This window comes from Hyperolius riggenbachi, chromosome 3 (genome assembly GCF_040937935.1).
Source record: "Hyperolius riggenbachi isolate aHypRig1 chromosome 3, aHypRig1.pri, whole genome shotgun sequence".
Lineage (NCBI taxonomy): Eukaryota > Metazoa > Chordata > Amphibia > Anura > Hyperoliidae > Hyperolius > Hyperolius riggenbachi.
The window spans coordinates 92,453,238-92,465,331 of NC_090648.1; the positions used below are offsets into that span (position 1 = coordinate 92,453,238).

The 12,094-nt window shown below is 45.9% G+C and overlaps 1 protein-coding gene across 4 annotated transcripts in view; it reads left to right on the plus strand.

Moving 5' to 3' along the window:
• Nucleotides 1-12,094, plus strand: part of LOC137561049 (phospholipase DDHD2-like) — a 59,296-nt gene that overhangs the window by 30,573 nt on the left and 16,629 nt on the right. For all 4 annotated transcript variants that reach the window (XM_068272270.1, XM_068272271.1, XM_068272272.1 and 1 more), the window contains exons 9-10: nt 359-481; nt 8,465-8,560. In XM_068272270.1, coding sequence (XP_068128371.1) covers nt 359-481; nt 8,465-8,560 — 219 coding nt within the window. The remainder of the gene's footprint in view (nt 1-358; nt 482-8,464; nt 8,561-12,094) is intronic.

The window sequence follows — 12,094 nt, forward strand, 5'->3', positions numbered from 1 at the left end:
ACGATAGTCTGAATTTACTTTAGACAAAGAAATAAGAACTACAATAAAATAAATTAACTCACAATGCACATTTCCATGGATGGTTCCAAAGAGTAGAAGCAGCATGACAGAAGGCTCTGGCTACAAAGGTTTTGAGGTGAACTCTGGGGGTGACCAAGTTTATGGATCGTGCTAATCTGAGGTCTTGGGAGGTGTGGTGCAGTTTCAGCAAGTCCTTCATGTATCCAGAGCGCAAATTGTGTAGAGTGTATGCCAAACTGCTATATACACAACTGTAGTGCGTGTTGCACAATTATCCCTTTGTATGTATGTGAAGCCTGAGCTGCCAGCTGCTGTCACATGTGTGTTGTGTTTGCAGGCTTCAGACCTCGGAGCAGAGGCCCAGAGGAATAAACCAACACTGAGGGAAATGCTGGAGGAGCTGGAACTGACTGAACTAAGCAGTGTGTTCGAGAAAGAAATGATAGATGCAGATTCACTGGTAACCTGTCATCATGTCTGTCTGTGTGATAATATCTGCCATGGTAAAAATATGGGAGCCGCAATTAATGATTCCCCCCCCCCCCCCCCGCACCCTACTTAAAAACTGCCAGTCTTCCACTTGTCATTCATTTAATGGCTTCACTGCTTAAAGGGAATCTGAAGTGAAATAGAACATTAATAGCAAAGAAACTAGTTGTCACGGACGGTTGCGGGGCCGCAGACGCGTCCTGGAACCGCCCATGAAGAAAAAGCGATCGCACTCGATTCCCTGCATCGATTGCGCTTCAAATCGATACAATCTGGGTTGAGTGTGTAGGGGCAGCTGAAGTCCTTTTCTTAGCAGAGAGAGAGCACCATCCTAAAGGCTGGATGGCTCTTTTGATATGCTAATGAGCCTGGGCCCAGAGAGTCCCTGGCTTCAAGCTGTGCTGATGGCCCATCCATCAGGTATAAGGTGACAAGCACCATGACAGAACCAATCTAGAGTGAGGAAACTTAGACACTCCGGCTCCTTTTCCCAGCAGGGCGCCGACATGTGGCTTGCTGCTGCCAACTTCAAAGAGCCTTTGCCTGGGAATGACCTGGTATAAATCCCAGGGGTCTCTCATATTCCATAAACTGCTATATGTATCATATTTTCTGTGTTGCCAGGCTGGCAGACCCTCCAAACTAACAGAGCAGGCTTGACCCTATCTGGCGCTGGTTCTGAAGAAATTTCAGACCATCCTGAGGGAAAGACTGCCAGTTAGGCAGTTCGGAAGTGCCCTGCTGATACCACAAGGGTCCCACCCCTCATGTTTGGTATCAGGCTGCTGGGTACATCGAGGCAGACCTGAAAATATTAATAAATCTGCCCTGACCTGTACGGTTCTGTGAGATAGAGCCCATATATGGTTAAGGCATGATTTCTGGCCCCCAGGACAAGGGGAGGACTCATCTCATGTTCTAAAGGGGGGTGTGGGCCCGCCCGCCCTCACTCCCTCCTACTGAATCAGGGGCATAAGAATGGCAGAGGAGCCAAACTCAGTGTCCTCCACCCTGAAAACACCTTGAACTCATCAGGTGCCAGCTTGAGGATATGCTGGCATCCACCTGGTCTGAACTCTGAACTCTGATTGAAACCCAGAACTCTGTTTTTCCCACAAAAAGGACATCTTTCCAGGAACTAAGTATTTTTCTCCCTTCTTTTATTTTTTATACTGGATATTACTGTCTTAATAATTGTGATTTTAATAATTGTCTGTATATATTAATTATTTATATTGCGTGAATAAACGACTTTCTCCAAGTCATTCACTGTCCGCTACCCTGCTTATCAGCACACACAGAACTGATCCCGGGTCTCTGAAGATACGCTACTGTTTGTTTGTTGTTGGCTAGACAGAATACCGTGTGTTTAACCGTTTTATTCGCAGGACTAGTCAGTCAGTTAGTGGGCTCCACGGTCCCATGGTAACCGCGGTGGTGGCAGTTTACTCTGAACCAGTGGGTGACGTTGTAATTACCCGTGTCTCACAGGCTCCCTTCTGAGTTGTCTGCGGCTAATTCTTAACGGTTCCTGCGCATTGACTGCGACCAGAGTTCGCACGATCCGTGCGCTGGCACCGTTTAGAAGGCTAAGTGCGGTCAGCCACTAGGGCTCCTGTGACAGTGTTAGGCAGCGGTTGGGACCTGTGTTGTGCTGAAAGTATCTACGATAGCGCTAGCGCTATCGAGAAACCAACTAATTCGTTGGTGTAGCTGGAAGGCAATATATTTTTTATATATACAGAGAGACTGTGTAGCCAGTACCCCTCCCCAAAAGTTTTATTTTATTTGGCATGGAAATGTCCGGGAACTACAAGAAAATGTGCCTGGCGGACCTGCAAAATCTTTGCCAAGAGAGAGGCATTGATGTCGGCCGCAAGACACAACGGGACCTGATAACGGAATTGTTTCAATGGGATACCCAGCAACTGCGGGAGCCGGGGGTGTCCGCTGAAGTGGATACCAGCCCATCTGACCCAAGTCAAGGGGAACCAGAAACTGAAGATTCTGCGCATACGGAGGTTGAGCATCCTGCGGGCCCTGCTGCAACAGTTACGCAGGAGAATGTCAGTGTGGACCCCAATCCCAGAGTTTCTGAAAGTACTCGCCTGGAACCGGCCAGTACTGGACTGTCCGTTTGTACTGATCAGCCAATGCAGCAGGCATTACAAAAGCTGATGGACACTGACCTGGACAAGTACCTGCAGTACATGCGTGAGGAGCGCCAATCTGCAGAAGCGCGGACAGAGCGCCAAATGCGGGAGGAACGGGAGCGGCAAGCTGCTGCTGCTGAACGCCACGCGGAGAGGGATGCCGCAGAGGCGCGGGAGAGACGACAGCATGAGCTCAACATGGCAAAGGTTCAACAGGCCAGCCGGAGTTCACCGCCCAGCCTCCCTGCTGACGGAGCTGCAGCACCCGTAAGTGCAAAATTTAAATTTGCTAATATTGAAAAAGACACAGACATTGACTTGTTTTTGCGGTCTTTTGAAAAAGCATGCCGTCAGTATCGTCTGTCCCAAGACCAGTGGGCCAGACATCTGACACCTTTGCTGCGCTACAAAGCGCTTGATGCCTTCGCAGAATTGCCTGCGGAGAAGGATAATGATTATGCTGCTATAAAAGACGCTATCATTACTAAGTACCAGCTGACGCCAGAAGCCTATCGGAAGAAGTTCAGGGCCTGGCAGAAAAAGTCTTCTGATTCGTACCGAGATGTGGTCAGCAGCTTGCTTACCACACTCCGCCAGTGGACTCTGGGCCTCACCAAGGGGTCTTATGGCGTCCTGGAGGACTTGATAGTCCTCAAACAATTTCTGAACATTTGCCCTGCTGATGTACGACAGTTTGTGTTAGAACGCAGGCCGGCTTCAGCCACTGTCGCTGCAGACCTTGCTGAGACTTTTGCAACTACCCGGGTGGCTGATACCCGCAGAACTGTCCCATACAGCTGGAGAGGAGGTCAGCCCAATACTCTGGCAGACTCTCCTGCCCCTGTGAGTCGTCCGCCACAGAGGCCACCCAGCGCAGCTGCTGCACCCAGGCCTGCAGCACCTGGAGAGGTCACCTGTCACTACTGCCGCCAGCCCGGACACATGAAATTCGACTGCCCGAGCGGAGACAGACACCCGCCAGCGAACCACAGCCTGGATCATCAGATTTTGTCCTGTTTGCCCGCGGAAAGGAAATCCGCGACCGAACCGACCAGCAGCAACTTGTTAGAGTGAACGGCAAAGTTGTCACCGGATTTCGAGACACCGGAGCTGACATCACGTTAGTTCACTCACACCTTGTGCCAAAGGAGAGCATCAGCTCCAGCCGATCCCTTGCCCTTACTGGAGTAGAGGGCACCCTTTTTCACATAGCCCACGCAACAGTGAAGCTGGATTGGGGATTAGGGATCCACGAAAGGGTTGTTGGGGTTATGAAGGATCTCCCAGTCCCTGTGTTGCTGGGGACTGATTTGGGCAAGCTTGTGTCCTACTATGAACCTGCCACGACCGCCTTGTCGCTCACGGAAGGAGACGGACTCTCCACCCACCACCAGGTACTTTATACACTTGGGGGAGCACCAGGGGGAGGCGGGTTGAATGTGCCCAGTTCAAGGGTACCAGGTTCAATAGTGCCTGCTTCAAAGGCACCTGAGTTTGATGTACAGACTGTCTGTTGTGATGATGCTGTAACTGTACCTGAGTTTACTGTACAACCTGTCTGTAATGAAAAAATGTCTATACCTGTCAATGTCATTACTGCATGCAATGATGATTTGAGTAATGTCCGTCTGTGCCATTCTGACAGTGTACCTGTGCTAGCAGTACCGCGCAGCTGCACTGCTCAGAACCCGAGCTCAGAACAGGTGGAGGGGGTTCTGGCCTCCTCCCCCTCCTCTGACCGCAGGGATGAGACCTTTCAGCCGCTGGCCTCGTGTGACATGAGCCAGTTGGCTGAAACTGACAGCGCCGTATTCTCAGCCGCACTACAAAGTGACCCAAGCCTGGAGGTGCTCAGGCAGCAAGCCGCTGAGCCCCTCGCAGACGGGGCCGCTTTCAAGGTGTACTGGGAAGGTGGGAGACTGTACAGTGAGTCTGTACAGCCCCCTACAGGTAGATCCCACGCGAATACCAAATGGCTTGTGGTCCCGAGTGCGTTCAGGGGACATGTGCTGAAATCCGCACATGGTAATCCTCTGACAGGGCACTCGGGTGTCCGCAAGACACTCGCCGGTATTCGGAACCAGTTTTATTGGCCCCGGATGAACAGGGATGTAGCAAACTACTGCAGGGCATGTGCCGTCTGTCAGGAGCTGGGAAGGTCCAGGGATCCCCGCGGGGTTCCCTTAGGTCCACAGCCACTTAGCAGGGGAACCCTGCGTGGGCTGGCTGTTGACCTAACCAACCCACTGCCCGTTGTCAGCAGTCCCGGCAGACACCACGTCCGACTGCAGTGGCGCAAACGCCCTGTCCAGAACGGTCCATGTCGGGTCAACCCTGAGGGTAGCAGACCACGACCGGTCCAGGGGAACCGAGCCACAGGCTCCAATAGGTTTTCCCGCCGTACCGGCAACTCGAGGCCCGTCAGCCAGGTTAGCGGCGCCACCACACATCTTGCGGATGCGTGGCTAAGCCGCAGACAAGGGGGAGGGCTGTCACGGATGGTTGCGGGGCCGCAGACGCGTCCTGGAACCGCCCATGAAGAAAAAGCGATCGCACTCGATTCCCTGCAACGATTGCGCTTCAAATCGATACAATCTGGGTTGAGTGTGTAGGGGCAGCTGAAGTCCTTTTCTTAGCAGAGAGAGAGCACCATCCTAAAGGCTGGATGGCTCTTTTGATATGCTAATGAGCCTGGGCCCAGAGAGTCCCTGGCTTCAAGCTGTGCTGATGGCCCATCCTTCAGGTATAAGGTGACAAGCACCATGACAGAACCAATCTAGAGTGAGGAAACTCAGACACTCCGGCTCCTTTTCCCAGCAGGGCGCCGACATGTGGCTTGCTGCTGCCAACTTCAAAGAGCCTTTGCCTGGGAATGACCTGGTATAAATCCCAGGGGTCTCTCATATTCCATAAACTGCTATATGTATCATATTTTCTGTGTTGCCAGGCTGGCAGACCCTCCAAACTAACAGAGCAGGCTTGACCCTATCTGGCGCTGGTTCTGAAGAAATTTCAGACCATCCTGAGGGAAAGACTGCCAGTTAGGCAGTTCGGAAGTGCCCTGCTGATACCACAAGGGTCCCACCCCTCATGTTTGGTATCAGGCTGCTGGGTACATCGAGGCAGACCTGAAAATATTAATAAATCTGCCCTGACCTGTACGGTTCTGTGAGATAGAGCCCATATATGGTTAAGGCATGATTTCTGGCCCCCAGGACAAGGGGAGGACTCATCTCATGTTCTAAGGGGGGGTGTGGGCCCGCCCTCACTCCCTCCTACTGAATCAGGGGCATAAGAATGGCAGAGGAGCCAAACTCAGTGTCCTCCACCCTGAAAACACCTTGAACTCATCAGGTGCCAGCTTGAGGATATGCTGGCATCCACCTGGTCTGAACTCTGAACTCTGATTGAAACCCAGAACTCTGTTTTTCCCACAAAAAGGACATCTTTCCAGGAACTAAGTATTTTTCTCCCTTCTTTTATTTTTTATACTGGATATTACTGTCTTAATAATTGTGATTTTAATAATTGTCTGTATATATTAATTATTTATATTGCGTGAATAAACGACTTTCTCCAAGTCATTCACTGTCCGCTACCCTGCTTATCAGCACACACAGAACTGATCCCGGGTCTCTGAAGATACGCTACTGTTTGTTTGTTGTTGGCTAGACAGAATACCGTGTGTTTAACCGTTTTATTCGCAGGACTAGTCAGTCAGTTAGTGGGCTCCACGGTCCCATGGTAACCGCGGTGGTGGCAGTTTACTCTGAACCAGTGGGTGACGTTGTAATTACCCGTGTCTCACAGGCTCCCTTCTGAGTTGTCTGCGGCTAATTCTTAACGGTTCCTGCGCATTGACTGCGACCAGAGTTCGCACGATCCGTGCGCTGGCACCGTTTAGAAGGCTAAGTGCGGTCAGCCACTAGGGCTCCTGTGACACTAGTCATTTATTGTTTCCAGTACAGGAAGAGTTAAGAAACTTCAGTTGTTATTTATGCAAAAGAGCTTCTCTGAGTTCCACGACTAAATTGATCGCTGATTTCTGGAGCACTATACATCAAAGGTGACGGACAGCTTCAGATGAGGTTCAGTGAGAAGAGAAGTTCAAAGGGTCATTAGCTCTGCAAACCACTCTCTGTATTTTAAACTATAAGACAGTGAAAACTGCAAATACAGTATGACAATATGGTGCAATGCTTTAAAATACGCTATATAACTGAAAATAAAACTATGAGACTCGTTTCTTTGCTACTAATGTTCTATTAATTTTCTGTACTACACATACAATTCATTATATCATAAGGTTTTTTCTTCGCTTCAGTGTCACTTTAAAGGTCGATTTTCACAAAAATGTGTAACATTTTAAATACATGCAAACAAATACAAATATATGATGTACATCTCTCCCAGAGTAGAATACACTATAAATTGCTTTTTCCCTATGTCACGGTAGGAAGTAAACATCTGATAGAACTGACAGGTCTTGGAATAGTCCATCTCTTCATGGGTACTTCCTTCATTCTTTACAAAAGCACTGCCTGGAGAGGGTGTCTTACCTCCACTTGTTTACACACTATTTTGACATTTGGAGTGAGCACCTGATGTTCAGCAATTGTTATTGGATAAGAAGAAGATAGTTCAGCTCAAGATAACTGGTGTGATGGCTGTGCGTCCAGACAAAAAAGATTCAATAGTGATTTTACCAAGTGCAACAGAATTCAGGCACCAGCCAGTAAAGTCCAAATCATCACCTTTATTTCATCCTCAAATCACAAAACATAAGTTGTATACGGTAAGTGCAGATGCCTGGATCCTGTTGCTCTTGGTAAATCACAACTCAGTAATTGTTTTTGAAAATAAAGAAAACCCTGCCTAGCATACATGTATTTAAGGCACCAGGAGATTTGGGCGCAGGGTAAAGCCGAAAGACAGCTCACCCTGCTATCCCAGCAGTGTAAATTACTATTTCCCCTCCAAGCCGGCATGGACTTAGGGGAAAGACGTAATTTGGCTTCCATCTATTGCTGGCGGACTAATTACACTGTCCTGCCATCATTTGGATGCGCCCAAATTACTGACTGAGCGCCGCTATAGCCTTAATACAAATAATGGCTGATGGTGGCGCCCAAATTTCTAGCACTCTGTTTGCCTAACTCACCCTGGATAACCCCATGAGGAGATGGACTAGTCCAAATCTGTCAGATTGTAATTTTACTACTCACTATGCATGACAGCAACATAGGAAAAAAGTCATGTGTAATGAATATCTTACATGCAAGTATTTGACATTTTACAGTTTATGGCTATTGTAGTCCTGTAGGCTATGTTGCCTAAAGGCTCGTATACACGTTCTACAAAAGCACATAACCAAGCGATTGCGCAACTTGTATTTTCCGCGCACCAACTAACTGAACGGCCAACTCATTTGCATACTGTGCACGCAAGCAGAATGAGGGACTGCATGATATGGGTGGGTTCAAAACCAGCACAAGTCTTTCAAACAACTTGTACACATGTTGCCATCTGCACGATATCAGCCCAACTGCAGGTTGAGTTGATCCACCGGTTCAACTGCCTGTTATCAGTCGCTTGTCATAGTCATTTTTCACCCATACACAAGCCCAACTATCGTCCAACAGTCCAAGTTTTGATGAAAGTTGGGTGAAAAAGTTGCATGTGTTTACGAGTCTTAAAACAACAAAGCAATCTTTTCTGACAGTTTGTTGAAAATCAGTGTTCTTAATTACATGTAGGAGTTTACTATTTGAAGCATTGATTTGTATCCTGTTTGTTTTTAGTCTCTGTGCACAGAGCAGGACCTGAAAGATATGGAAATCCCACTGGGGCCAAGGAAGAAATTACTCAACTATGTCAAACACAGGAGAACTCGGAAGGTAAAACAATCTATTCTCTGCGTAAGGAGGTTGTATGTTGTCCCCATGTTTGTGTGGGTATCCTCTGGGCACTCTGGTTTCTTCCTGCTTCCCAAAACATTCAGGCCCATATACAGGATCTTCTCAAAAAATTAGCATATTGTTATAAAGTTCATTATTTTCTGTAATGTACTGATAAACATTAAACTTTCATATATTTTAGATTCAAATACACACAATTGAAGTAGTTCAAGCCTTTTATTGTTGTAATATTGATGATTTTGGCATACAGCTCATGAAAACCCAAATTTCCTATCTCAAAAAATTAGCATATTTCATCCGACCAATAAAAAAAGGTGTTTTTAAAACAAAAAAAGTCAATCTTTAAATATTTATGTTCAGTTATGCACTCAATACTTGGTCGGGAATCCTTTTGCAGAAATGACTGCTTCAATGCGGCGTGGCATGGAGGCAATCAGCCTGTGGCACAGCTCAGGTGTTATGGAGGCCCAGGATGCTTCGATAGCGGCCTTAAGCTCATCCAGAGTGTTGGGTCTTGCGTCTCTCAACTTTCTCTTCACAATATCCCACAGATTCTCTGTGGGGTTCAGGTCGGGAGAGTTGGCAGGCCAATTGAGCACAGTAATACCATGGTCAGTAAACCATTTACCAGTGGTTTTGGCACTGTGAGCAGGTGCCAGGTCGTGCTGAAAAATGAAATCTTCATCTCCACAAAGCTTTTTAGCAGATGGAAGCATGAAGTGCTGCAAAATCTCCTGATAGCTAGCTGTATTGACCCTGCCCTTGATAAAACACAGTGGACGAACACCAGCAGCTGACATGACACCCCAGACCATCACTGACTGTGGGTACTTGACACTAGACTTCAGGCATTTTGGCATTTCCCTCTCCCCAGTCTTCCTCCAGACTCTGGCACCTTGATTTTCGAATGACATGTAAAAGTTGCTTTCATCTGAAAAAACTACTTTGGACCAGTGAGCAACAGTCCAATGCTTCTTCTCTGTAGCCCAGGTCAGGCGCTTCTGCCGCTGTTTCTGGTTCAAAAGTGGGTTCATGCTTCCATCTGCTGAAAAGCTTTATGGAGATGAAGATTTCATTTTTCAGCACGACCTGGCACCTGCTCACAGTGCCAAAACAACTGGCAAATGGTTTACTGACCATGGTATTACTGTGCTCAATTGGCCTGCCAACTCTCCCAACCTGAACCCCATAGAGAATCTGTGGGATATTGTGAAGAGAAAGTTGAGAGACGCAAGAGCCAACACTCTGGATGAGCTTAAGGCCGCTATCGAAGCATCCTGGGCCTCCATAACACCTGAGCAGTGCCACAAGCTGATTGCCTCCATGCCACGCCGCATTGAAGCAGTCATTTCTGCAAAAGGATTCCCGACCAAGTATTGAGTGCATAACTGAACATAAATATTTGAAGATTGACTTTTTTTGTTTTAAAAACACCTTTTTTTTATTGGTCGGATGAAATATGCTAATTTTTTGAGATAGGAAATTTGGGTTTTCATGAGCTGTATGCCAAAATCATCAATATTAAAACAATAAAAGGCTTGAACTACTTCAGTTGTGTGTATTTGAATCTAAAATATATGAAAGTCTAATGTTTATCAGTACATTACAGAAAATAATGAACTTTATCACAATATGCTAATTTTTTGAGAAGATCCTGTACAATTAACTTTTTCTTCTAGGTGATATTTTTAAACTTATCAATAAAATTACTTTTAAGACACCAGCAAGCAAGAGAATGCTCAAAATAGTTTTGATAGTACTTTTCACCTACTGTACTTTTTGTTGTTTCAACTGCAAACTGATGAAAAGATATTTTAACCACTCCAGCCTTCAGTGTTGTTTCACCTTGTTGCATCCGAGAAAATTTCACCTCCCATTTATTCTCCAATAACTTTATTACTATTTATCAATAAATGATCTATATCTTTTTTTTTCTGCCACCATTTAGGCTTTTTTTGGGTGGTACATTTTTGCTAAGAGTTATTTTAGTCTAAATTCATTTTAACAGGAAGATTAAGAAAAAAATGAAATAAATTCATTATTTCTCAGTTTTCGGCCATTATAGTTTTAAAATAATACATGCTACTGTAATTAAAACCCATGTATTTTCGTTTCAAGGGAAAACCCATGTATTTTATTTGCCCATTTGTCCCAGTTGTTACACCATTTAAATGATGTCCCTATCACAATGTGTGCCGCCAATATTTTATTTGGAAATAAAGGTGCATTTTTTCATCCATCACGTTTTACAAGCCCATAATTTAAAAAATAACAGTAATATACCTTACTACATACATATAAAAAAAATTCAGTCCCTAAGGTAACTATTTATGTATTTTTTTTTGTATTGTACTGTATATATATATTTATTTTGTTTTTACAAAAAAATGTTGCGTAGTTCTTGGGGAGTATAGGAGGGAAGGGGCTAATTTTAAAAATAAAAAAATGTCATTATCTGGAAATTTTCATTTCCAGATGTAATTTTACTATTTGGCCACAAGATGCCCTCGCAGCTATCTTCTGCATGTGTAGTATTACTACACAAAGTGGAAGTAAAGTAAGGATGGGACAGAACCGTTCTTGTTGACGGCGTCGGTCTTTCCTACGGGGACTTAGACCAATGAATGGGAACCGTGTTCCCATTCATTGATCTCTGGGCGCGGGAGCGTGCGCGATCGAGCGCCCGGCTCAGCGGCAGCAGTGCAGGCTATCTGGATGGAAATATCCGTCCAGATAGAATTAAGTGGTTAAATAGAAGATGAAAAATTATCTCCTAGGAGACAACTTAGGAGAAGAAGTGAATTGCATATGGCCCCTTGTCAGTAAAATGCCCTTTAAACCACCAGCAACCGGAGTCTAAAGTTGTGCAAAATAGACTTGTATTGCCTGAAATGCTTGTTCATCAGAAATGGTTCTCTAGGCAAGATAGAAGTGTTTACCCTCCACTTATGATCTATGGATTTTTTTTTTTGTAAGACTTGGGGGGAGGGGCTAGCATCCATCCACCAGGCCTCTAGACTCTCTCCAAGCCCTAGGCAAAGATTTCACTTCATATTATTATTTAGTATTTATGTAGCTGACATCTTCTGTAATGCTTTTACAGAGTAAATTTAGTCATGTCACCAGCTGTCCCTCAGAGTAGCTCACAATCTACTTCATAGAGCAGGATCATCCACAAGGTAACCTAGGCAGGTGCCTGGGGCCTGGTTGTTGTCAGGGGGCCCAACTGCCACTTTCTCTGACCCCTTTCTATTCTCAGATTAGCAAAAGTACCATGAGGTAGCTACTGCCTTGCTTAGGCTCCTATTTCATCTTAATCCATCTCTGATAAGCAGTCTATAGGTCTTGTAGCCCCCTATCAGTGTAGAATCTTGAAGCACTGCATGAGGCTGAGCTGAGCACATCCATAGTGCTCTTCTATTCCAGCTTTTACTAGTGAAGGAGGTCTAGCGGTGGCTACATGCGATAGATCATTGATATGAATGTGTTATTATTATTGTGGAATTATCTATT